This window comes from Morone saxatilis, unplaced genomic scaffold (genome assembly GCF_004916995.1).
Source record: "Morone saxatilis isolate NCDOM2014 unplaced genomic scaffold, NCSU_SB_2.0 Contig15, whole genome shotgun sequence".
Lineage (NCBI taxonomy): Eukaryota > Metazoa > Chordata > Actinopteri > Moronidae > Morone > Morone saxatilis.
In genome coordinates this window covers 21,508,331-21,535,064 of record NW_023339707.1, presented here as the reverse complement: position 1 = coordinate 21,535,064, position 26,734 = coordinate 21,508,331, and the positions used below count along the sequence as shown (strand labels likewise).

The window sequence follows — 26,734 nt, the reverse complement described above, 5'->3', positions numbered from 1 at the left end:
CACACTCATACACTTGCTCATGGTTTCTTGTATCTAGAGGAGGTAGCAGTCTGCCACATTCTGTTTTTGTGCAAATAAAGCATGCACATCTTTTGTTTTTTTTTCCCCTCGATAAATCTATATTCATTGTGCAATCATATGTGTTTGTGATGTTTCAGAAAAGAGGATGGAAAATGTTTTGTGTCCCTGTTGTGTGACCTGTGTGTCTTTGCTTCCAGACTGCAGCTTGAAGGTGAAAGACGTGCTGAGGGAATTTGATGCAGATGGCAGTCTGGCCCGGCACAGACATGGAGAGGTGAGGGGGTGGGGGGTCAGTGTGTCCTGCTGTTCACCATCAGGTCCACTCCTCCAAAACTCACTCACAGGGATGTCAGCTATGAGGCACATAACTAAACTGAAATATGGCACTCAGTGGAGCAGTTTAGTGAGAAATTAGAATTTGATTTATATGTACTGTGCAGTTATTAATTGTCATACGCTGATTAATTAGATTCAAATCCATCGATCGTGTTGACTAAGCTGTCCGTTAGAAATATCTTCAGCGCACTCGAGCGAGGTTGCAAATGTAAATTGCCTTCTTAGTTTTGCCCACGCAGCAAGGCTTTGCTGAACAGTGTGCTGGCTGCCCTCATGCAGTGTAAGCTCAAATGTGATTGAAAAAAGATATTTCCAATACTGTCAGTGGCTGACACTGCCAACTAATTTGTGCAGGAAGCAAATGCAATGATTTGTGATGGATCATTTGGCTGCATACAGTTTAATTAAATAATTGGAAGGAAATGGAAATGTTTTTAATGGGCGAAAACACAAATATTGCCATGAATTAGAAGTTAATAGCTGTTAAAATACGCAGAACAATGAAGTTATTTGTTTAAAATGTTGGTGCAGAATAATGATGCTGTTTCCTTAGCCTCACTCTCATTTGCCTTTTGTGATCTGGCTGCCTTGCAGTGGCATTATTTATTACTAGAGCAGCTCTGCAGGGTATCAACCAAGAAAATGGAATAATGTCAACAAGAAATGGGTTTGTGGTTCACTATTATCGAGGGAATATTGCTTGTTAGCCCTGCAGGATATTACCATGTGAGATAGACAGACCAGGCGACACAGATGGACTAATATCTTGAAAACCCTGCAACCACTCCAACGTCATGTTTTTACCTAAAAATAATGGCTTAAATGTTTCTAAGAAACATCTTGGGCTTTGGAAACTTATCTCAACCGTCACTGAATGTATTTGCGTGACTTTCAAGGTCTCAACAGTTTTTCTGAGTAAGCAACACTTCAAATACAACATTTTCACAGTGTCATCAATGTGATCGTCATCTTCCCTTATTTTCAGAAGAGGTTAATTTGAAAAAAGCAGAAGTTAATATGCACACACGCACACGTTATAACATTTCATTTTACATGTAACCAAACCACTGCAAATAAAATATGGCTCTCCCATTCATTCTTTCCCAGTGCATCAATGAAGAAGGCTTTCGTCTGTTCCTGAAGACTTATTTAGAAGTGGAAGACTTCCCGGTGGATCTCTGCCAGCGACTCTTCCGCTCCTTCCAAAACTCTGAACCCACCCGGGAAAACAGTGCCAGTGAGATTATACACCATGTATTAACACAACTCACTGCCTCCACGCTACTTTGCAGCAGGCCCTTATCCATTTACGCCATGGCCTATTTGGCATACATTCATTTATCACCACATGCCTGTGAGGTACTGTTTGTGCAGATATGGTAACCAGAGTATTCACAGCCGTCCCTCTCTATTCTCCGTCTCTCCTGTAGAGGAGGTCTTTCTGAAGGATGTTTCATGTTACTTCTCTCTGCTGGAAGATGGCCAGCCCAGGGACAAGCTGGAGTGTGAGTTTTTCTTTGTTTCTTTTATGCCCAAAATAATTTGAGTTATGACTTGATCCAGCACTTCCACTTTCTTTTCCCCTCTCTCCTTAGTTGCTTTCAAGCTCTATGACAGAGACGGCAACGGAGTCCTCGACAGCTCTGTAAGAGAAACTCTTTTAGGTGTGATTGTCAAAATCAGTGTAAAATCCTGGCTTTAATTGTGGATCCAACTTATCCAGTTCAAGGATCTTGATCAACATTTAATTTACACTATTGTATTATATAGGCCTACTACTAAGTCTTTTCTCTCTTTTTAAATAGGAGGTGGATAGGATTATTGCTCAGATGATGCATGCTGCAGAATACCTTGGATGGGATGTGTCAGAGCTCAGGCCGGTAAGTCCCAGCATGCTCTACTTTGAAATGTACTCTTTTAAACACAGGAAAGCCTGTACATACTGTACTTTCAGCCATGACAATGTAGTGAATGTACGTATAGATAAACACATTTGTTTACACAAGATATCTCTTACATCATTACATACTGTATATGGCAGTCTTGTTACTCATTTGCTAGGGTTTGTGAAATGATAAGCTTGTCTGGGCCTATAAAGTCAACAAATCCCCACACATTACTTGTATCAGGAAACATATGCCCTGTTTTAAGTAATAAAAATGTGTGCGCTGATTGGATAATAACAATTAAATCTAATTTCATCAGGTGCTCAAGGACATGATGACAGCAATTGATGCCGACAGCAGCGGCACAGTGTCTCTGGAGGAGTGGGTGGAGGGAGGCATGAACAACGTTCCCTTGCTGGTCTTGCTGGGTCTGAAGGTGCTTTAAAAGCAGCATGTTTCTCTTTTCGATAAGTGTTGGGCCCCAAAAGCCGAGTCTCAGGTGTATTTCATTTTTACAGCAGGTGTCTCACAAAGCGGTAAAACCTACTTTTACTGCTCTTGTGAAACCCTGGCCTTGCCGAGCCACTCCTCTGTCCTTCGCCTCCTCCCCGTCTATAAGGGCCTTTTTGCCGACTCAGTGTTACAGGGTGTGGTAATGTCATCTCCTCTCATGCAAGCTCTGCACCATCAAAGTGCTTTAGTGTTTTCCATTTACTCTGCACAATCTGTGCCCACATTTAACAAAGTGCTCGCATAAAATAGGCATCTCAGTGCTGATGCACTACACTTCACTAAAGAAATGAATCATTTTGATATTGGGTGTACGTATAAAAATGGTTGTCTTAAATCAAGGACAGATCAGTTTTGTTTTATGGGTGTTGTTTAATGTATTGCCAGATATGTAAAAGCTACTTACTGTTAAACAGCAATATAAAACCATGAACTAGACTCTGTCACTGGGCTTGGCCTCTTCCACAATGCCAGGGACTTCCCCTCAGGCTATTTCTAGCCACCAATGGACATTTGAAGCCTGGGGTGCATGAATCCAGCCCCCTCACAGTTGCTCTGTGCTGCCCCGCTATGCCTCATGCAGTAAGCGATAGGCTGATGCATCATGTTGGGGGAAAAAAGTGTGTAATCTGGATAAGAGCGCTGGTCGCTCTGTAAACAGATTGAAAGCAACCTTATAATCTTGTGTTGAGAGTTTGAGATTATAGTCAGTGTTGATTTTAATACCCATGGTGTTGAACTGTATGTCATGATATCTAGAGCCACTACATACTGCATAATCAGCAATCTCATTAATGCAAGGTTAGTCATGCGTGGGTGTGAAAAACAGCTGTGAAATGCAGGCCACATTGTTTTTGTGAAAAGGTTTGTGTAGTTTGATCCAAAAACGAAACAAAGTAAACAGATATAAGCATTGTTTATTACAGACATTTAGGTTTACACAGCAACAAAGATCTTAAACGTGATGTTCTCTTGTTTCTTGCATTGTCATCTTTCAACGATTACTCCTTCAACAACCAGATGACCCAGAAGGACGGTCAGCACCTTTGGAGGATGAAACATTTCAACAAGCCTGTTTACTGCAATGTGTGCCATAGCATGCTGCTGGGCCTGAGGAAGCAAGGACTGTGCTGCACCTGTGAGTACCTGAACTCACCAGAAGAGGGCAACACTACAGTGACATTTATAACTGAAACTGTGGCGTCAAAACTGGGAATTGCATCCTTTTTAGATTGATACTCATCTGTCATCCTTACATTTTACAGGATGATTTATTTTAATGTAAACATCATATGACAGCTGGGTTATGTGTCCTGGTGTGCAGGCTGCAAATACACAGTCCACGGACGCTGTGCTAACAGGAACCCGGCTCCCTGCACCAGGACGTACGTGAAGTCAAAGAAAGAAACAGGGGTATGCCAGTGTCTCGATGACAACATTTACACTAATACTCACCGTCTAAGTTAGACGTTATCCTGCTGAGTTCTGTTATGTGGACGTTAAAACATTCATCTCGCATTTCAGGTTCCAGCACACGACTGGGTGAGTGGGAACTGTGACTCGAGGAAGTGTGATAAATGCCAGAAGAAGATCAAGAGCCTCCAAGGCTTAACGGGGAAACACTGTGTGTGGTGCCACACAATGGTGAGGAAGCATCTCAGTGTGTGACTGATCTTTAGGAATCAACAGTTACATTGTTTTTGAGCAATGAGGAGAAAATGTGCCTTTTGGTTAGATAGATACTTTATTTATCCCGAGGAAAATTCAAGTATCCAGTAGCATACAAAATACAAAACATACATTAAACGTACATTAAACATACATTAAACTAAATTTATTGATTATTATATATATTTATTTATTATTGTACATTTGAGGCATCTTGCCACAAATGTACCCATAATGCTTTGGATTCATATTCCTTCTGGGGAAGCTTATATCCTCCTCCTCCTCCTTTTAACTTTACTGCCTATTTACACTGTAAGCAGTAAATGAAGCATAAATGCAAAACTAAATCTTTTAAAAAGATAAATATGGATCAGCTGTCATCACTGTTGTGCTGGGGGTTTATGTAATGTGTCACTGTTTTTCTGTTTTCTACAGCGTCATGATGATTGTGCAGACCAAGAGCCAACAGATTGTACCTGTGGGCAGCTCAGAGACCATATCCTGCCTCCATGGGCAATATATCCTGTTATAAAGGTACTGAATTGTCCTCTGGCACATCTCAAGCACATGTACAGTACAAACAGTGCCTGTCACACCAACGCAGAACAGCCCAGGGCTGTTTCTTGTTGTTGGTAAACCCTTCTCACCTGTGTGGCATTTTTAACAGGTACAGCTAGTACAGTTTTTTCTTTGTCCTCAAAGGGAAGGAAAAGCTATTAAATTTCTCTTGTTTATTCACTGTGTGCCTTTGTTTTGGTCCCTAAAGGAGAGACCAAACAATGTAAAGAATGGCTGCTCAGGCTCAGCAGAAGACAGCGAGCTTAATACAACTCCTGATGGACAAGTGCTTCAGGTATTATTTACCTCAGTGAAGGCTTCGATTAATACTTACAACCTGACATCTGAGTAGTCTACATTTGATTTGGCTATATGTACAGTAAATGAGCATGTGTTTTTAATAACATTTGTTTATCATTGAATAGATCAGCGCTGTGCCAAACACCCATCCTCTTCTAGTGTTTGTCAACCCTAAAAGTGGAGGCAAGCAGGGGGAAAGGTGAGTCCAAAGAAGAATACGCTCATGAGGAAATAGATGTCTAATACATGCTCTTTGTTTAGCCTGGTTTTGTGTATTTCAGAGTCCTGCATAAATTTCAGTATTTACTGAATCCACGGCAGGTATACAACCTTTCCAGTGGCGGACCTGGACCAGGGTGAGTAATCTGTACAACTGATTATCGTCAGCATGACATTGAAATAGATTTTATTTTAAAATACACAGACCTGAATATTAGACCATTTCAGAGCACAATGTCCTGTGTCATGCTTTGCTGTTACAGGTCCCATTATCTTTCTTTCAGATTGAGTTTCTTCAGAAATCTACAGGATTACAGGATCCTGGTGTGCGGGGGAGACGGAACAGTTGGCTGGATTCTTGACGCAATAGGTGAGATAGTTGGATCAAGGACTATAAAAGGCACGCATCAACTTCCACACCAGGAGCTTCTGGTGAAAATCATTGTGACGCACTTCCTTTTTCCTTTTTTTTGCAATCAGATAAAGCCAATCTGCTAGTACGGCCACCTGTCGCTGTGCTTCCTTTGGGCACAGGAAATGACCTTGCGCGATGTCTCAGATGGGGAGGAGGTAAGAAATTAATTTCGTGGAGTTGGAGAGTTTCCCTTTTTAAGAACATAGTGAAACAGTTTGCTCTGTATGCTCTGTTGCTATGTGTGTGTTTGTTGGAATGTGCTTCAGTAAAAGAGAAGTTCTCCAAATGCTTTATTCTATATTTGTGCACATGAAAGCAGTGAGTCATGTTGGTCTTCGTGTATGTTGCCTCTCTGAAGGATATGATGGTGAGGATCTGAGTCGTATTCTTAAGGACATCGAGGGGAGCGCTCAGGTGCTGATGGACCGCTGGAGCGTGCAGGTCATCACAGACGAGAATCAGGAGAAGGGCGACCCGGTGCCATATGAAATCATCAACAACTACTTCTCTATTGGCGTTGTGAGTTTCTCAGAAATATATCACACAAGAGGAACTGTTTATTTTTCAGGTTTGGATCATTTTGATCATTGTGTTTTGTTGACAGGATGCCTCCATTGCCCACCGGTTTCACACAATGAGGGAGAAACATCCCCAGAAATTTAACAGCAGGTATGCATTAAACAGTTTGGTCTAACACATTCAGTCTCTAGGGTACTTCCTCAGGAACAGCAAACAAAGAGAAATACCCCTCTCATAGTAATAACAACACAGTTTTAACAACAAAGCAGACTTCTATTTTATCATCAGTTTTACTTTTATTTTTTCTGTTTGCTGTAACGGATTTTTGTAAAGCTGAAAAAAAAAAACTGAATGCAGGTGGTGACAGCAGATGTCTGTGGTTGCAGCTTGACTCCTCCTCCTTCTGAAAAGCTGTGTGTTCTTAAACCTGAAAATGAAATTAAAATATCACTTAAACACACACTTTTTTTGTGACTGCAGAATGAAGAACAAGCTGTGGTATTTTGAATTTGCCACTTCAGAAACCATCTCTGCTTCCTGCAAAAAACTGAGCGAAAGTCTAACAATCGAGGTGAGAATGCGGCATCAGCGTTACCAGAAGTGCAAGTGTGTTGCACTGTTTCTGTAGTGTGAAAAAGACCAGACCAGACAGTGTACTGATGCTTTACATTGTTTCTGTCACCTGCTTCTCTTCCCTCTTCAGTGCTGTGGTACTCCACTGGATCTCAGCGGCGTGTCTCTAGAAGGGGTTGCTGTCCTGAACATTCCCAGCATGCACGGTGGCTCCAACCTATGGGGTGAGACCAAAAAAGGGGACACTAAGGGACAGGCAAGTCAGGAAGAGCCTGAGGTGATCATCGACCCAGAAATCCTGAAAGTGACCTCCCAAGGTATTTTGTCTTTGACCTCAACTTAACTGAACGGTGACTTTAGGCCAGAGTGCATGTGAGATTATCAGAAGCCTTTTAACTTCTTTCATCTAAATGTTTTCGTGTTAAAGCCCACAAACTCCACTCTCATCAAGCCCCTTTCTAGCTGCAGTAGGAAGCTGTTTTTAGCAGATAGGTCCTGATAAACACTGTATGCTGCCTGTCCAGCACCAAATGGCAGACAGACAAATACAGAGCTAAAAGGAAAGTGAATATTGGACTTGTCTGCCAGGTGTAGACACAAACAGGACCCAAAATAAATGATAATGTTGGATGTGTAAATAGGCAACTGTTGGCTAAAATGCTTGCCTATTTATTTATTTATGGTGATAATTTGTCAGATGTGTTTTCTCAATGATTCAAGGTTATTTAATTGTCATTTAAAATGTAGGGTTATATAATGGAAGTAGTATAATAATATGCTGCTCCCCGGTGGTCAAAAAAGCCATTAATGCAGCTTTAAGGGAGGGGGCATTTGCACAAATCATTTAATGCATTAAATTAAACTGGCTCCCACAATTCATCAGATTCATCATCCCAGATGATGAAAGCATTGGTCTAATGTATTTTTTAATGCTCTTGTGGTAAACCTGCAATAACTGATTTCTCTGGCCGCTTGAGGGCAGCAGAGAGACTGACCTTTAAGTATTATATGGTGAACTTGTTTGCAAAGTGTTGCCTATTTACACATCCAGTAGACACAGAGCAACAGTAGCATTCATTTGGAGGCGAGTTTCTGTCCACTTGTGCGATATTTACTCAGCTTTTAGGTCTGATTTTGGTCTCCACCAGTTCCTGAGGGAAATATCTCTTTAGCTGTTAAATACTCCAAATGTGCTGTTTGGTCTTGACACCTGGAAATGTCCAAGTGGTCCACTTTAACATGTGATCCTATAAATTAAGTTTTAGTATTATATTTCACATAAATGTATGCAGTGATATATGTATGTAATGGATCCAGTTTATGCACAGTATGATAACTGTAAACATGGCGACGTTCCCGCTCCGTGCACTGGATGTTCAGTATGTCCGTGTGTTCTCGTCAGATCTCAGTGACCGTCGACTAGAGGTGGTCGGCCTCGAAGGAGCCATGGAGATGGGGCAGATATACACAGGCCTCAAGAGCGCTGTGAGGCTCGCCAAAACGTCACAGATCACCATCAGGTGAGAAACTGCCACACAGACGTGTTCAGACTTGTCAGGCTTTTGTGCTCTAAGTCTTGAGAATGGCTCCTATTTGAGTTTGATCACCAGCTGAGGATGATACTTAGCTGGTTCTTTACATAACAATAATTAAGTATGCTGGCTTTCCTTTTGGTATTTTAATTACACATTTGGGTCATTGATTTTGTTAGCTGATGCAGTTTGTTGATCCCTCTCTGCTTTACCCCCAGGACGAAGAAAGCATTACCGATGCAGATAGATGGAGAGCCGTGGATGCAGCCTCCCTGCACGGTAAATATACCACACAGACCGTTTCCTCTTTAGGGCAAGACCATAAATTAAATACTGGAGCAAAATCTCCCATTAGCAATAAAATAAAATTAGTAGAAATGTTTTGATTTGATTATGTTTTTATATTTCCTTTTCAGATTCACATCACACACAAGAATCAAGCCAGTATGTTGATGGCTCCACAGGGCAAATCATCTGGTTTTTTCAACTACAAGTAAAACCGATTACTACATGCCGATTGTATATAGAGGACTGACACTTTTCTGCATGTCTGTAACACATAAGCATAGAACTGTATGAATACAAACTATATGGTGAGATATGTTTGCATCGTGGCAAAATGATTTTGACCAAATGTACTTATCAATACTCGACACTCTCGCTGCCTCCGTCTCAGTGCTTCACAGTTAGTGGAAATGTTGCTCTGTAGGAACTTAAAGTAAGGTTAAAGTAAAGTGAATAGCATGCTAAAAGAAGAATATTCAGCTTCATGTGCCTTTTAAAAATCTGTTCTCTATGGTTATGGCTTAGGATGAAGACATACAGAGCATCGTGTAGGCATGCACTCTGGACATAAACCACGTAGTATTGCTGTTTAGTTTGTGGCTGTAAAGATGCCGTGAAAGCCAGACATATATATTCTTGTCAAATTGGAACCAAAAGAGAAGGATAGACGAGATTACGTTTCAGATTGTGGCTGACATTATTTTCCTCCTTTTTAATTTTTTTTTTCCATAAATTTTAGGAGATACTTGAATTGTTTAGGGGAACAGTAAAAGGACAATCATTGCCAAAAGGGGCTGCACGTTGATCCACTGCAGCAGTCAGCCTACTCTGCTGTTCCTTTGTGTGTGTGTGTGTGTGTGTGTGTGTGTGTGCATATGCGTGCGACTGTGCGTGTGTGAAGGCAGAAAGTGTTTTGTAGTACATGTTTAGCGCAGAAAGATGTTCACTTCTAACTTGTACATTTCTGGAGGAGTCGGATTTGAAATGGTTGGTTCAGACCGGTTTTAAATGTATGTAGTTCTTATTTAAATGCTTTATCAGTCATATCATTTCAATGTATCTGGAAGATGTTAATGTAATATGCCTGAAATAATACACTGTGTAAAGATTTTAATAAATCATCTGGACTTCAACGTTTGGTATACTTCTTTTGGTTAATTCCTTATGTGGTAAATTACTATTTGTGTCCACCACAAGGGGGCGTCATCTACTTTTTACTGATGCCCACAGATGGCTGCAACATGTTCACGTACCCTGACTCAAAATAATAGTTTTCTCTGCCTCTTTAAGACTAAAATTCTGATTGTACAACTTAATCTCTTTGTTGTCAAAGACAGGATCTGTGTGTAGAATAAATAGTAGTTTGTTCTGAGTTAATAGCACACCTAACTTTAGTGAGAAGGTTTGTGTGTCAGCAACAGATGCTGCCTTCAGATGCTGTTGGACAAATCATGATTGCATACTGTATATCTGGAAACTTTGCCAACAGCTGCTGCTCAGAGTCATTTAAACAACTGTTTGCATATAAAAGAAGCCACCAATTTCAAGAATTAAACACATGTGCCTTAGCATGGCTCAGTTTCATTGAATTATATATAGAGAAGCCTTAAAGATCACCTCAGGACATGTTTTAATAAAAAATACTCCCACGGGCCCATTGAGTCTTTCTCAGTGTATGTGTCGAGGAAGTTTCAAATGTCCACGTCACGGTTTTATTAGTTGCATATTGGACCTTTATGGTTACCAGACAGGTGGAGATGTCACAAAATCACGCTTGTATGTAACTTAAACTCAGATTTAATGTGGACACAGAGAATGAATGTGAGTCTCAAACTCTGCACAGTGAAGCTCGAACATCTAAGAGAAGGTACATGGACTCCTTTTTTGACTGGAGGGGGACTTTTAAACTTTGAAATCGGGCTCTGCTCCACAGATTTGAACCCACAAGCTTGTATCATACCATCACTGACGAGAACTGATACAAAAATCTTCCGGGTCAATAAAGTTATTGCGATTTCTACTGTAAGGAATGAGTGGTGCTTGTTCACAACTATTCATTGAACATGGCAAGTTAATTTTCCCCTTTAAGTTTCAATATAAACATTGATTCATGTCTGAAGCTAATGTTGAATGTTATTTCCTTGATAAACTGATTAATCATTTGGTTTATAAATTATCAGAGAAGAATGAAAAATGTCCACAATTTCTATGTCAAGGTGAGATCTTCAGATGTTTTAATCTAACATGTAGATATGATTAAGATTTCAGAGGTGATTTTACATGTAGGTAATTGGAAAAACCCTTACAAGTGCCTGGTGTTTTGGGGTTTGTACAAAACTACAAACACATTCAGGTTACAATGAAATAACAGAGAACAGCAGAAGATCCTCACATTTTAGAAGCAGACACTAGTGAATGTTTGTCATTGTTGCTTTAGAAATTACCAAAAAAAAAGATTAAAACGACTAATCGATTATCCAAACATTTGCTGATTCATTGCCTTGTTGCCCTCTGTCTTGGATTATACTCATAATTATAAACAACACTTGCAGCTGCTCACGCTCAGCTTCCTAAACGCGACACAGAAAAATCCGAGGCGTACCCGAAGGCAGCGTAAAGGATGCACGTCAACGTCGCTATTGGCACTCATTCGTGTCCTTCACAATAAAGTCCCCGCCTCCGCAGCCTGTTCAGAAGAAACGCTCTGAACTCACTTTTGTAGTGAAGTTGCCTCCACGTTGAAGCTCACAACTCGGTCAGCATCTCTCTCTTCACAGGACAACAACATATTTTCTTTATATATTTTATTTCCCACACTTCAACCTCACCTCAACCAACCTCAGCATGACGTTCAGGAGGCTGAAGAAGGTGAACTCCAGCGGGCCAGAGAGTGGACACTCATCCCAGGACAACGACATCTATTTCCCCTCGTCAAAGTCAGACAGCTGCAGGACGATGGAGCTACCGACCCACTCCTCGGAGGTTTACAACTACAGGACTCTGGCTTACTCTGGAGGGACTCTGCCCAGAAACTTCAAAAAAGTAAGAAGTGCATTTGTTTTTAGAACCTTTTTTGTATGTTGTGCCCTCATTCATTTTTGGGGGGGGTCTTTTTAGTCTGGGGTTATTTTAATCTTATAAAACTGCACTCTAAAAAGTTATTTCTGTGAGTCTTTTTTAGTTAGATTTAGCTCAATATTAAGTTTTTCCACTCTAGAGGCAGAAGCTATTATTTGCCTCATTAGCATCAAATCATGTCCAGTTCCACTTCTGGTTTTGGATTGTTGCTTTTCTGCTAAATCAACACTTTTTAGTTGAGTTTCACAGGGGGAAAAGAGAGGAGATCATTTTGTAATTGTGGCTGGTCAACCCTTGAACTTTGTGTTACCTCATCTTAAAGTTATACTGGAGTTAAACTGGAGTTCAGTGGGATGCAGTTTACTCAGATGGGAAAATGTTTGGGAAAGCTCTGCTGGAAGGCTGTTCACACTGTATCTGTAGAGGGCATCTGACTGAAGGCCAACAGTAGCCCATCCTGGGGCAAGTGTGGACCACCCAAACACTGAGTCTGGTCTCTGCTGTGTCAGGGACAGCCCGGGGCACTGTGAGGTACTTTATATGTGGACTTGTCAACAAACAGCAGTCCAAAAATAACTCATTATGAAGTATAATGACTCCTCTTTCCTGAGTGGGATGATCTAACATGTAGATATGATTAAGATTTCAGAGGTGATTTTACATGTAGGTAATTGGAAAAACCCTTACAAGCTCCTGGTGTAACTATATAATAGTTTTGTGGTACCCAAAAACTAAAATATACAACAAAATATAAGGATTATGAGGAAAAACACATAATTCAACTGTAGTTGTTAGAAAACTGAGGTCAAAAGACAAAAAGAAAGTAATTAAACTGACTGTATGATGGGAAATTTGTCATTTGAACTACAAGTACAGACTATATACTCACCTATATACATTTGAATCAGACTGTGCCATTTATTCCACTTTAAGATCAATTTTACATGCTGCCTTCCTTTCAAAATAAGAGCACACTGTGGCAAACATCATTCAAGATAAACAAATCAAACGTTTTAACCTGATAACAACTTGCTTGACTGGATTAGTTAATTGAATGATTGAAGTACAGGACCCAGGACTGACAGGCACTCCCCACTCCTTCTCTGATGGTCCAGAATGACATCAGCTTTAGTCGGCATTGCCTAATACAGGCTGAAAGTTGGCATGGCTGGTGGTCAATTGGCAAATCTTCCTGGTTATTGTGTCTGATGAAGCTCACTGATTCCATTCTGCAACTTCCTTTTCGGTTTCTGAGAAAGGTGGACAAACCCCCAGTTAGTTTGAACTGTTGCAACAGTGTACTGTAAAGAGAGGTCATTCACAAAACCTACATACATACATGCATAAGTGTGCAGTAGCTGGGGCGAAAGGGCTACAACAGTGCATTGTGCGCACACAGGAGATCCTGCTCCAGCCGCCTCCGTTGGTCTCTGTGGGTATTTGGGAATAAATGCACTCATTGAGACGGCCGTGGGACAATTCTGTAAGTGTGGAGACATAAAGAAAGCAACATTTTACTACCCAGAGAGACTGTGGCACAAAGCAGCCCTTTCATAGGAGCAGCATTTGAACGTGATTGAGTTGGAACAGACGAGGATTGATTGTGAGTGATTTAGTGGAGCCTTTCTGGACAGATGCCTTCCTTATTTACACAGTCAGGTAGGGCCGGGTCCTGACCTACTGTTGACTTGGATTTTCACTCAATGCGGTTATTGTGGCAGTTATTCCAGCCCAGTGTTCACCACTGTGTCTTATTTGTTTCTGTAATAGGCTGGAATCTGTACAACCTTGCTCTAAATGATCTAAAATTTCAGATAGGTCAACAGTCTGAGTGCCTGCAGGCAGCTAATTTTGTGTGAAATTAAAGGCTAAATTTAGGCTTTCTGTGGTCCCTCTCTGATGTTGTGACTGTTTGAAGTAAACAAAGAGCAGCCAGACACGCATTTCGGGTTTCAGTACTGATGTTTTTATACCGGCATAATAACTCAGTGGCTTAAAAACACAAACACAAAGCTTGGCGCACGTGTGCAGCTTCAGGACTCGTTGGACCGGTCGATGCACTGATGTGTGTACAGTAGGTGTGCCTAGGAAATCCTGGGGTTGGGGCGGGGGGGGAGAAACCCTCATGAGTAATCACGCATGCATCACACGCAGGTGTCTGACACGCTCCATGTCTTGTTTCGTTTCTTCCTGGCAGGGTGACGGGCTGCAGAAGTGGAAACCCCTCACACAGACGCCAGAACCACAAAGGTACAATCCCCCTCATCGTTCACTGTCAGTTTTTCTCCTGTCTTCACACTGATTGTTTTCATGGCAACAGCTTTCCCTCCTGCAAACAAGTGAGCAGCCCCCTCGGAGTGAAACCCCCCGCCGATTCAAACAGTGATCTGTAATGATGGCTGCCATTGTTATTCATGATATTCTTGAGGTTTGTCATGAATTTTCATGCATCTTTGCTGCCCCTGCATGAGAGATGCAGTGCTGACGTCCCTCAGTCCAACAGACCCTTGTACTGTACGCTTAGCTGTGACGTCCAGATGCTGCTGGACACAGAAGAAGTCCTGTGCAGCTGGCAGAGATATCTCGTTATGCAATTTAGATAAGGATGGACGTGGAAGAGAGGAATCCAGAGTTGGACGTAAACATCTTGTTGACCTCATCCGCATCCTGGTCTTTATGTCTAAAAATGTTGTTTTTATAAATGATTCTGAGTCTTTTAAATGTCACCATTACCATCAGACTAAAAAGCTGATGGGTACTCTTATTAAATCACATATTGATTTGCTTTAAAGGGGAACTCCACTGATTTTTACACATCAGAGGCTGTTTACATGGGGAGTGGTAGTACAAGAAGTTGTATCTCTGGTTCTACTGCAGTGCAAGTCCAATGTTAGAGTTAGTGCTACACAATGAATGAAATTATTATCAAGAATTACAATGTGCAAATCGCAAAAGCTGCATTTTTTTTATTTTTTTTTTTTTTAAAAAGGTAAAATGTGTGATAAAACGGCATTATATTGGAGCACTGTAGTTTTGAAGAGGTGCCCTGATATACAACTCTTGTTCTCCAGATTTAAGAAAACATGTTTATTTGGTACAGAGCCCAAAAAAGGTCACATCATCATTATTTATTTATGAATAAATACATTTGTGATACAGAAAAGATCATTCCCACTCATCGTGAATGATATCGAAATCGGAATATTTGTCAAAATAATCACAATTTGATGCTTTTACTATATGGTTCAGAGTTAAAGTGATAGAATGATGCTGTTTTGACATTGTGAGGTTTCAGATTTAAGGTGATTTCATACAAAAAAAATACCCGATCTCTGGGTAGATAACCCTGAAAGCAAGGCTGCAACTAACTATTATTTTCTGTGAAAATGTTCATCAAAATATCCTAAAGCCCAAGGTGACGTCTTCAATTGTTTTGTTTTTTTTCCAACCAACAGTTCAAAACCCCAATTTACAATAATATAAAACAGAGAAAAGCAGAAACATCTCACATTTGAGAAGCTGACACCAAAAATGACGCAAAGCAACTAAGCAATTATCCATATGGTTGCTGATTAATAGACTAATAGTTTCAGCTCTGCATTGAATACATCCCTTTTGTGCATTTTTTTTCTCCTCTTGATTCTTCTACTTTATCATATGGTAAATATGCAACACTTAATTTCTGCAAACTCTACTTTTAATGTAAGAGAAGCAGCCATTTGTCACATCTGGGAACCTGCAACCAACAAATATTTGGCATTTCCTCTTGAAAAGTGACTTATCGACAGCGATTCGTTGATTATCAAAACAGATGCTCATCGGAGCTCGTGTTAATTTCACAAAAAGACTCATCTGCTTCGGCCGAATCTGAGGATACAAAAGAAGTTGAGCTGAAGTGTATACAGAAAAGAGTAGTGGTTAGTAAAACTGACAGAATCTCTTCCCTTTTTCCAGAAAGGTGGTGGTCCTGGAGAAAAAGGACGAGGAGACGTTTGGTTTCGAGATCCAGGTAAGATTTCTTAACCTCCCGAGTGCCATTTAACAGGATTTCCCTGATCGGCCACATCCCTGTCAACCGATCATCATGCTCGACTGACTGGAACATGGACATCTTATCCCATAAATCTCTTAATCTCAACGTTTGCCTGCGCTGGCGTCCGGGGGGTCGAAAGGTCATGCATCAGTCAAATAACTCATTGATGTTAGTCATATGACTCAAGAGAAGAGGAGATGGGTTCTTTCTCTCCCGGCGTTTATTTTAAGCCCTGTGGTTTGCTCACACGCTTCCCATGTAATACCTGCTCCGTTCTCACCGGCTCAGCAGGCAGACGCTTCCCACATTTGACCTCAGTATCTCTCAGATCTCTCTCGCCGCACTCACGTCGCCCCGAAGTGCTGCCTCACAATGTCGGCTCTGTTGTGCAGACCTCATTCTTTAAATAGTTTTCTGAAATGGTTAAATGTGGGTTTGAGTGTTTTCACAGTAATGCGGATAATGTAATGCATTCTGGGACTGTTAGTGTTTCTTGAAGTGGAGGGCTGCATTGAGGAAAAGACAAATTGTTCTATTTATGGTTTCGATGGAGGTTCCCGCCCTTCCTGCCCGTCTGTTGCCAGAAGGAAGTGAGATCATGAGGGCCAGTTTGACGGTCAACACAGAGAGAGAGAGAGAGAGAGAGAGATGGGTTTTAGAGTGTTTCCTGGTGGTTTTCCCTCCCTCAGTGCCTGTTATGTTAATACATATTATGTGGAGCTGAGCATCCAGCATGTATGAATGTGATGTTTGCATCTCAGCGGTATTTGCATGGTTTATCTTTTAGGCTGCTGTAAAGGAAGCTCACAGTGAGCCAGCAGCAAACGCAGACAGGCAGATCTGAATCATTGCAAATTTCCGTAAGAGACACTCATCCAAGTTGGATCCATGTTTTAATAGGAACAGTTGACTGACTGTAACAGATGGAAAGCTCGATAACTTGGGCTTTATTTTTACGAGACGGTCCCATCGTTTCGTGAGTCTCTCGACCTGTTTGTCGAGGTCCAGAGTTACTGGCTCCCTCAGCAGCAGCATCTTGACTGACTGATAGTTGAGTGACAAGAGGAAGTCTATCTGTTGCCTCCAGTGACCTTCTGTAGAGAGACTGCAGTGGCTGAAACCAGGAAGAGCATGCAAATGCATGTGGAAGTAACAAAAACGGTTCCCAAGACAACTAAATATTAGATATGTAATGAGGTGGTGCTGGTATTTGGTAAGCTTGTTGTGTGTTCTGTGTTTGTTGAGCAGTTTCTTAATAAGTTTTGTGGCAGCAGCAGGTTTATAAAGTGGCTAATCTATTGAAAGTACAGCCCATATGTACGCTGAAAGTGTTATCTGCCACTATAAGAAACTCTCTGTAAAGAGATCAGGTAACAGACATGTTTTCTGTGCAGACATATATTGCAATGTTCAGTTAAAGATAGTATGAGTAGTCATCATACAGAGTTATTGTTCTTTTTTTGTTTGGTATTCCCTCTTTGAGCTTCAATGAACAGTGTTCAAGAGGGAATTTTGTGCTATAAAGACTGTAACTTTGGAAGATTTCCTCTCTAGTTCAGTCTGCTGAAGCCTCAAATTATTTTCAGATGAACTTGAAGCTGTAATTTCTGCAACTTTCGAGTATGTTTTTGCACATAATGGAGGGCTTTTATCCCCCATCTCTTACAATAAAAGTATGGACAGTAGGAACCCTTTCGATACACATCCAGGCTCCTGTGAATCTACCCTCAAATGTTTGACGTTAAAACGTCTACCAGCAGTTTCTGTTTAATCAGACAAGTGAAACTTGCTTTGCATGTTTGTGCTACATCTCTGCATGTTCAATGATACTATCTGCTTTCCTGCATTGTCTGCCATGACTTCCTCAGCTTGCCATTCAGTGGTTTATCAGTGTTGAAATGTCTACAAGATTTCAAAACTGCTGACATCAATCACATTGTGTAAGATCATTCCTATATGTGAGGCGTAAGGAAGTATTCATAAAGCTTCTGTGGTTCAGTGTGATTCTTCTGTCTCTTTCAGACTTACGGCCTCCACCATCAGGACCAAAACTCGGTGGAGATGTGCACGTTTGTGTGCAAGGTGCACGATGACAGCCCGGCTCAGGAAGCAGGACTTAAAGTTGGTGAGTTTGTGTTTCTATTTTCCTGTGAGCCGTATCGAAGCCTTAAAATATCCTGGGAAAACGCTCATAATAGATGTGAGGGGAAGTGAGCGTGTGAAGAGGTTTTTGGTTCAGCTCATCCTCTTTTGTGTTTTCCAACTAAAATTCACGAACTGTACACTGATTTTGTATCAACAAAAGCACTCTTTGTGTTTTCAACCCGCTGTTTAGGGAAGTACAAATATGACTGTGCGCCTACTCATTTTCCATTCAGCAAACAACTAAGTGAGCGGCTATTTCAGCCAACACGTCAGTGCCAGCTCCTCTCACCACAGTGCCAGATAGAGTAGAGTAGAGTAAAGCAAAGACAACTTCTCAAATGGCAGTTTTGAAATGAAGTGTTGTTTGTATTTGGCAAACACGGCTCGTTTCCTTTTTGGGTCCTTTTTAAAGGGAATTCCTCAAAGATAGAAAGAGTGTGCTAATAAACCAGCACATGCAGTTCTGTGTTTATTAGTTAAGTGAAGAAAATATTTGTTGAAGCGAGATGAGAAAAAGAAGCTCTGTGCTGAAGAGCACTGCGGCGGTTGTTCACTTGCTTCTATAAATTGTCTCTGGTTTTCAAACTCATGACCGCTCAGTCACAAGCCGGCCGCTCTCAGCATGACGTCTCCATCAGTGTGTCAATAAAGGAAAAGAAAAAGGAAGGTGATTTTGCAATTCAGCCACCTCCCTCCTTCATCCACCCTGCGTATGTCACTTCAGTTTCACTTCTACATTCTTCGCATACTCGCACTATTGTTCCCTGCTGCCTTGCTGCGAACACAGTGACTTCATCGCATGAAGCACATTAAGCGGTGGTTTTTGAAAGAGGAAAATAGACATTGTGCTGAAACCTCACAAGGGTTGTTGTCACGCATGAGTGTTCACACCACAGCTAATAACTGCAGGGTCTAAAGTGGAATGGTGTGACTCATTTAAATAAACATACGTGGTTTTAACATAACAAAAGAAAGCACATCAAGCTCGCTTTCAACTTAAATAATAACTTTTTATCATCCCTATAATGATTTCTTTCTTTTGGAACATGTTTGGCTCTTTGATTTCTCTCACTGGTTATAGATTGAGCTCAAATGTATGTGCTTACATCTGCACATCTCTGTAATTCATTTCCTCCTTTTTTAAGTGTTTTTTTTTAAATATATTTTTGGGAAGCAACTTTGATCATTAATTTTATTTTTAACATTTTGAAATAAGCTTCTTCCTAATGAGGTGACTGCAGTTCAGTGACAAGCCATTTGCCACGACTGCACACGCATGGCCTTCCACATTTGTGTTGCACATGTGTCGAGGTTTCATTTAGAATCAAATGAGCCTCAGTTGGCTGCAGCTTGCAGTAATTGAAGCCACAGTGGATTGAAGTGCACCCTGACCTTATGGCTGCTGGTTAACAGACATGATGTTTGTGTGTGTGTGTGTGTGTGTGTGCACAGGGGACACCATTGCAAGTGTGAACGAGGCCACCGTGGAGGGATTTAGGCACAAGGAGATCGTTCAGCTCATCAGGGCCTGCGGCAACACAATCAGGTACACAGACTGACAGAAAGCAACATTTAATTTCAATAAAAAATGTGTTAGTGAATGTTCTCAGGTTTTTAATTCATTAATACATACATTACATTTATTCCAGTTCAATTTGACATAAAAATTGGAAGCAATTTGATCGTTTTATTTCTTAGGACGCTAACAACACTGTCACAACTCAGCTTAGAAAGATCCATTCAAAAGGGAAAAATAACAGAAAAACACATCTCTCTGACTTGCTCTCTCTTTGTGTGCCAAAATCTATTTATGGTCAAAAAATTGAATTCAGTTTACATGGGCAGGATGGATTTTTATTTCTTAAAGGGGGGGAATGATAGAAAATGTTTGGGAATCACTGGCTCAAGTTATTAAATGAGCAAAAATGTGAGGACTGGCTGCTTTTCTTTATCTTCTATCACAGCCAATTGCATATATCTGGCTTTTTTCTGAATTTTTTTTGACATTTCCTGGTCTAAGGGGCCAGACGCAACATCATTTAAATACGGAGATAACGGCTCATATTTGAACACTCGTCTTTACTGGAAGTCACAGTGTGTTCAGTTATTTGCGTGAAAAAAAGACAGAAAAAGTTGTCACTATGGGGTAAAAAAAAAAAAAGAGCTAAAGAGAAAAGTTTAAACCCTGACTCCTTCCTCACCTCTGCACAGTTGGCCAATCACTGTGTAATGCGGGTGTGAATGTCCGATCTTCCGTTTCAGAAAGTTACAGAAATGGTCGGACGCATCCCCTCCCCCCTAAACTGACATTTGAAAAGGCTTCAGGGTTTCAGAAGCTCTATGACCATCTAATGAAGCATAGTGGCAGCTTAAAAGTTTAAAAATAATCAAGATATATTTGACTCCATTTAATAGGTAAGAGATTTGTCAACCATAGCTTAAGTAACTTGAACATCGTTGATATCTGGCACTCGAAGCTAAGTGCTGAGTGGGTGTTTAATCTGAACCACACTCTCTTCCTCATCCTCCCTCTCTGCTTGTAAAAGATTAAAAGGACAATTAGCGAGGCCCCTGTATGTGAGCTTTTGAAAGCTGCTGCAAAAGAAGTGAGGTGAACCGCATCAAGGTGCCAGTGTACGCACAGAGTTTATAGACTGACATCATCAAATTATACTTAAAAACTCAAGTCTGTATAAACTGTTAAAGTGAAAACAAGCTCTATAAGTCGGTCAGCCGCTCATGTGATTCAAAGGATTTGCCACAGTATCTTGAGTGGAAAGTGTATATGTTTCTTATCCTTCCCCCTCGCTTGTAAACCATTTGATAGCAGACCCTTTCCCGCCACCGTCTTATGAAAAGAGCCTTTCATATGGTCCAACTTGTTTTTCAAATGGCCGTTTAATGCCCTTGTAGGTTTTAATAAGCGCTTCCTGTTAACGCTTATTAATTCTGTTGCCTTCTGGTTTTACATTTAAAAGGCTGGAGACGGTTTACAGTGACTCAATCCGAAAAGCAGAGCTGGAGGCCCGGCTTCAGTATCTGAAGGTGAGTTTGTCTTCTCTGTGTGTTTTTTCACTGTTTGTCAGCAGTGAGTCAGCCGGATTGTTTGTCCCCCAGCCTCACCCACCCACACATACATTACGTTACAATGCTGTATATAGACATCACCCCCTCTCACCACACCTGTCTTCCCAGCAGCACCACCTGTTGCATCAGCAGTTCCTCCAGCAGGCTCTGGCTGATCGCTGCACACATTCTTGACTCGTGGCTGTTTTTTCAAAGCTGTCTGTGAAGTGGCTTTTCCCCCCCAAGATTATAGCAGCTGTCCAGCTCTTAATCCACCAGTGTGTGAGAGCTGCAACACAGCCGCTTTCTGAGATACTAATCCCAAACGTTTTAAAGATTAATGTTGCTGCTGAACACACTTGCATTTGACTTGCTTGGGGTGAAATGGTTGGTAGATGTTGATTTCACACTGAATATGATATCATTGTGGATTCATGTTGGGGGAAAATCAAAAACACTGACTGAAAAAGTACCAACTACATCACCAAGACAAAAACTGATAAAATGATATTCATATTAAGTTGCGTGTCACTTAGTGGTAAGTTGGTTTTAGCCTGCAACTCCTCTTATTTGTCAATGCAGTTCTTGTTTCACACAGAATTTCTGAGAATATTGTCCATGATAAGCAATACAGCAATTATTCTTTAGTCTTTTATTGCTTTTAAGAGTTGCATATCAAAGTGTCACATCACCAGATCTTTGTTATACATGAGCTGACAACCCATTCTGATTTACATTAATATGTCCTACCTTTCTGTGACATTGTTTTTTATTCTTCAGTAGAGTTAAAGATCCTTTTTCATGAGTGTGTTGTGGTTTTCGTGTCACAATTATTTAACATTATCTCTTCTGTTCTCTTCCTTTTGTAGCAAACCCTTCATGAGAAATGGGATGAATATCGGTCGTTGATGGTGCAGGAGCAGAGGCTTGTTCATGGTAGGTTGTATGTGGTTGTCCTCTTTTATTTAGAAACCTTTATGTGTACATGCTTGTACATACAGTCAAACAAACAATACAAGTATTAAAACATTTAAAACAGATTTCAAATCATTCATTTTTAATAGTTTTCATTCAGCAGATTAAACAAACATTATACAAACAAAAAACCACTCTAGTTCACTCTAGTCCACTTGCTGCCATTTGAATAGTTTCTTGCATTCCTGTGTGTTCAGCGACGCAGCTAGTTCACTATACTAACTCTGCCACTCTTTCCTGTAGGCATAGTAATGAGTGATGCTGCAGTGTACGAGTCCCTGGAGTCTGCAGGTGTGTACGGCAGCCTCGGCACTCCCAGCCCCGCCGCTCAGAGAGCCCTCCGCTGCACCGGCAGCACCAGCAGCAGCGCCAGCTTCCTCAGCACAGCCACTGAGGATGACCCTCTTTACCAGACCTGCCTGTACCAGGTGGACGGAAGCGTTGACTCGGACAACATCAACGCAGACAAAAAGAAAGAGCAGCCGCCACAGAGGCAGCAGCGTCTCCGACCGGCCAGCGAGCTCTTCCTGACGGCCAAGACGCACCTGACCCGCAGTGCAAGCACACGCAGCTACGTGAGGGGACCTTTGTCGTCGTCCTCCTCCTCCACCTCGGGGGAGAAGCAGGGAGGGTTCAGCACGCTGCAGAGGAAGCCCAAACAGAAAAGCTTCCGCAGGCGACTCCTCAAATTCATCCCGGGCTTGAACCGACCGCTGGAGGAGGAGGAGAGCAAACTGTGAGAGGTTCACCTGAACTTCACAAACCCAAAGACTTAAAGCACCAGTGACTGTCAAACTAAACTGCCAAAGAAAAAAAGTGCAAGAAGCCCCAAAGACTGAAGAGACCAAAGTAATGGCTCTACAGCTGCACCTCTCCATGTTTGAGTAGACCAATGAACATTTGGCCGCGTCCTGTAGCCTTCAGTGTTTCACAGCTGTACATAACTTTTCAAATTGTTTTCTTTAAGTTATTTATTTATTTTAAATTGTCAGGTTTATGTACGGAATGAAGGATTTTCCAGTTTTTACAGCATGCACCCACTTTTGACAGCTGAGTAAATGACCCGTTACTGTTGTGATTGTGCAACACAACATTTTCTAAGTTTGATACCTACTTTAGATCATTCAAATTGATCCTGTTATATATTTTTTTTCTGCCTAAGTCACGGTTCCTAAAAATAAAAAATGTGGCATTTTCAGATGATATGCTCATTATTTTTGTGCAAAACTTGCAAGAAAAGCTGTCTTGTTCCACAGGCCACAACTGTTTGTGGGAATTGTAGCTGCCAAACTTAAATTAGCGCTCAGATCTCGAGTGTAGACACAATCTGTTTGTAATTTCCCCAGTGGGGATGTGTCCTGCTCCATGTGATTCTTTTTAAATATAGTACGTCTTTATAGTTTCACAACTCTTCTTCCATTTAAGAATGTTATCACCCGAGTTTAGGAGGTTAGTGCGTGGTTTCGTATGGTTCTAGGCTTTTTGTGGTTCAAGGTATCCAGAATGGAGGCTGTTGTGTCGGCTATGACACAGTTTATTGTTGGGAGAATAGAGAGGAATGTGCAGAGAAAGGCATGACCCAGAATTCCAAACACAACCGCTTTCTTTCAGCTTTTGCAGGCGAATGCCGATTCCTCTTCTTCCACGCTCCCATATTCCCATGGCGGCTTCAGTTGTCCAAGAGCTCACTGGGTGTGTGTGTGTGTGTGTGTTTTTGGGCGGGGGTTGCTTGGAGTCTTTTCATTCCTGGCTCCCAGCTGACCCATGAGGTCATGGTGGTCACTCTCTCCGTTGGCTCTGCGGCGTTGATCCCTTTTGTCCTCTGCCGCTCATTCACAGATGCGTCAGGAGTGTGGATGATGGTGAGCGATGGTATGTGGCCATGTGTTCAGAGCCGAGCCCCTCTGATTGTTGTGAGGACATTAAGGAGAAGCAGGGAGCAGGAGGAGGAGGAGGGGGCTTTGGAAAGGACGCTGACATAAGGGATTGTTATGCATGCTGCTGGTGCTTGAAACATGGGTTTAGAGCGAATGGGCTGAATGCATAACGAGGGGATAATTATTCAAGATGATGGTACACTAAAAACAATGTGTGAAAGGGCCATTTAACAGAGACAGAGGGCCCAAACAAGGAGGGTGCAGTTAGTACTCAGCAATTAACCCAGTGGGAGGTTAGTGTAGGGTGGTGGCTAGTCAATAATACAGTTGCAAATGTTTGGATGTCGCCTTACTGCTAAAACATCACTGTTGATTCAAAGACTATGTGCTGAATTTCTTTTGTTCGTGCAGCAGTGTGTTTAAACATGAACTGCAGGCAGACGGCTCCTTGTGCTGTTTTCCCTCCATTTTAAGTATAATTAATTGCTTAAGTTTGCCTTTGTTACTATCTCTGCATTGTTAGGAGGATGTATTATGTTTTAGAAAGGCTGGATTACAGTTTCTCTACAATGCTTTGGTGAAGTCGGACACTAAAATCAAGAGTCAAACGACAATAATTGAAACTGAATGATAGAGAAGGAGTTGTGTCCTCAAACCTACTCATACAATCAACAATGTGACATACTGCTGGCCACAAACAAAATACTGCAGAAGGAAGAAAAAACATGGAGCATCAAATCTTAAGTTCAAACTTGCAATAATAAAATGGATCAGGGCTGCAGATAATTATGTTTTATCGTACGCTTATGTTTTAGATTAACTGATGAATAATTGGATCTATAAAACAACAGAAAACAAATCACAAAATCATAAAGCAATCAAATGTGTTAATGATCACAATATTGGTTGAGGCTGAAGACTACAAATTTGAAGATAAATAAATAAATAAATCTGGGGGTTCGGTGTGAAAGAAGTGACTTCACCAGACCTCTGTAGCCTGCTCCTCATTTCTGCTTGAGGCTAGCGGCTCGTGGCTACATTAGCTGCTACTAACATGAAACCCATAAAACCCGACCGCGCTCTCAAAAGTCGAGTTCCATTGTGGATAATGTAGGTGCCATATTTTGACGAGAGGGAATAATGCATGGAATAAAAAAATAAAGTTCTCTGGTTCTGCTGTGGCGAATTTGATCGTTTTTTGTAAACTATCCACTGTGAGTCTGACAGTGTTAAAGGAATGCTGAATAAGTGAGGCACTCTTTTAATATTAATATTTGTACTTTTTGCTGAACTCAAAACAAGAATTTTCAACAAGAAATGTCACTTTACAAAAAGGTACCCGAACCTAGGCCTAGGCCTGGGCCTGGTACCGTCCATATGGAAATCTATGAACACCTGATACCACTCTGGTGTGTCCTTTTATTCTTGCAGTTTAGGATATTGTGAGCAAGGGGCTCACATTTTAATTCCAGGCTTGTGTTAAATTCTCTGCAGACCATATTTTCAATGTGATAGTCGTGTGACGGATAAAGAGAACTGCGTGTAAAGAACCAGAACTCTTTAAAAGTTGTGAAGTGAATGCATTTGAAGTTTTGATCACTGAGTTTGCAGTCTTAAACACACAATTATTAAAACACTGTGTCCAGTCCTGTCAGCGATGAGAAACGAGTTTTGAGAAGAGGAAGCAGAAGGGCCTGTAGCACAAAGTTAAGCCTCTGTGGTGAAACAGCCTCCGGCCAGAGAGCTATTTCTCAAACATGGCGTGCGTCAGAGCTTCTGATGGGCCGTTAGTGCCTCTGGTCAAATTAATGGATCGGTGCAGATGTTCTTGGTTAAAAATAAGGAAGCGGTTGGAAGTTTGAGCTCGACACTTGCAGCGTTTTTACATGTATATATGTGAACAGAAAATACACCAGACAAAACCACAACTTCAGTCTCACGCAAGAAATAAACCTGCTTGAAGCCGAAATATCTCTCAAAAGGGAAGCTTTTGGTGTCATAAAGCGTGGGTGGCCCATGTGGCATCTTGGAGTCGTGTCTGTTGTGTCTGATACACGGATAGGAGCTTGAGTGGGCCGTCAAGGCGCAGGATGTGGTTGACAAATGTGCCGGAAATCCACCATAAAGATAAGAGAATACAACTGACTGCATGCTAAAAAAAAAAAAAAGGCAGCATCATATGTGATTATTTCTTTATGTTTGTCTGTCAGTGTGTGTGTTTGACAAAGAGAGAGAGAGAGAGAGAACAGGTCATATGCAATAAAATAAGCAAGTAGACTGGACACCTGCTTTGAGAGACAACAGGTGTCAATTAAAGAAGAGTTCAGGGTCAAAAGTTACAAATAAAAACTCTTCCTTTACTTGTAAAATGTCTACAAACTGGTGAGTGTAGCACACAGGAAACTGAGCTGCCCAGCGGATGAATCAGCATTACTGCAAAACCCAACAGCCGTCACCCTCGACAGCTACAGTATCTGAATGTTTTAATAAATGCAAATTGAAAGACGCTTTTCATAATCTGCATCTGAGGTAACGATTGTGCATTTGGTTTCCCAGCAGCAGCAGCAGGAGTCAGCCGATACCTTAAAGGTTATATTGTCTCTTTGTGGCTTTAACAGCCTTTTTCCTGAAACCGCTGCTCATAATTTCCACCCAACGGTTTGTTAATGGACAACTCAGTCGTACAGTCTGAACTTCTTATTTAGGAACTGCCCTGCTGTGTGTTTTATCAACCCCTA

The 26,734-nt window shown here is 41.3% G+C and overlaps 2 protein-coding genes across 2 annotated transcripts in view; both read left to right on the top strand.

Moving 5' to 3' along the window:
* The window catches only part of dgkaa (diacylglycerol kinase, alpha a), a 17,195-nt gene extending 7,240 nt beyond the window's left edge, over positions 1 to 9,955 (top strand). The window contains exons 3-24 of the mRNA XM_035656612.1: positions 219 to 295; positions 1,465 to 1,594; positions 1,788 to 1,862; positions 1,953 to 2,002; positions 2,163 to 2,237; positions 2,563 to 2,679; positions 3,774 to 3,891; positions 4,078 to 4,166; positions 4,278 to 4,397; positions 4,857 to 4,955; positions 5,188 to 5,274; positions 5,405 to 5,478; positions 5,561 to 5,635; positions 5,783 to 5,868; positions 5,979 to 6,068; positions 6,272 to 6,432; positions 6,518 to 6,582; positions 6,913 to 7,003; positions 7,136 to 7,322; positions 8,408 to 8,525; positions 8,756 to 8,816; positions 8,954 to 9,955. Of these exons, the coding sequence (XP_035512505.1) occupies positions 219 to 295; positions 1,465 to 1,594; positions 1,788 to 1,862; positions 1,953 to 2,002; positions 2,163 to 2,237; positions 2,563 to 2,679; positions 3,774 to 3,891; positions 4,078 to 4,166; positions 4,278 to 4,397; positions 4,857 to 4,955; positions 5,188 to 5,274; positions 5,405 to 5,478; positions 5,561 to 5,635; positions 5,783 to 5,868; positions 5,979 to 6,068; positions 6,272 to 6,432; positions 6,518 to 6,582; positions 6,913 to 7,003; positions 7,136 to 7,322; positions 8,408 to 8,525; positions 8,756 to 8,816; positions 8,954 to 9,034 (2,126 nt within the window). The 3' untranslated portion in view covers positions 9,035 to 9,955. The remainder of the gene's footprint in view (positions 1 to 218; positions 296 to 1,464; positions 1,595 to 1,787; positions 1,863 to 1,952; positions 2,003 to 2,162; positions 2,238 to 2,562; positions 2,680 to 3,773; positions 3,892 to 4,077; positions 4,167 to 4,277; positions 4,398 to 4,856; positions 4,956 to 5,187; positions 5,275 to 5,404; positions 5,479 to 5,560; positions 5,636 to 5,782; positions 5,869 to 5,978; positions 6,069 to 6,271; positions 6,433 to 6,517; positions 6,583 to 6,912; positions 7,004 to 7,135; positions 7,323 to 8,407; positions 8,526 to 8,755; positions 8,817 to 8,953) is intronic.
* A 1,544-nt stretch (positions 9,956 to 11,499) lies between these two features.
* Positions 11,500 to 26,168, top strand: tamalin (trafficking regulator and scaffold protein tamalin). Its single transcript, XM_035657228.1, has 8 exons — positions 11,500 to 11,864; positions 14,098 to 14,150; positions 15,855 to 15,909; positions 17,956 to 18,058; positions 19,531 to 19,624; positions 21,057 to 21,123; positions 22,014 to 22,080; positions 22,363 to 26,168. Exons 1-8 carry the CDS (start codon positions 11,667 to 11,669, stop codon positions 22,857 to 22,859), a joined length of 1,134 nt encoding a protein of 377 aa, XP_035513121.1. The 5' UTR covers positions 11,500 to 11,666; the 3' UTR covers positions 22,860 to 26,168.
* The last annotated feature ends 566 nt before the right edge of the window (positions 26,169 to 26,734 follow it).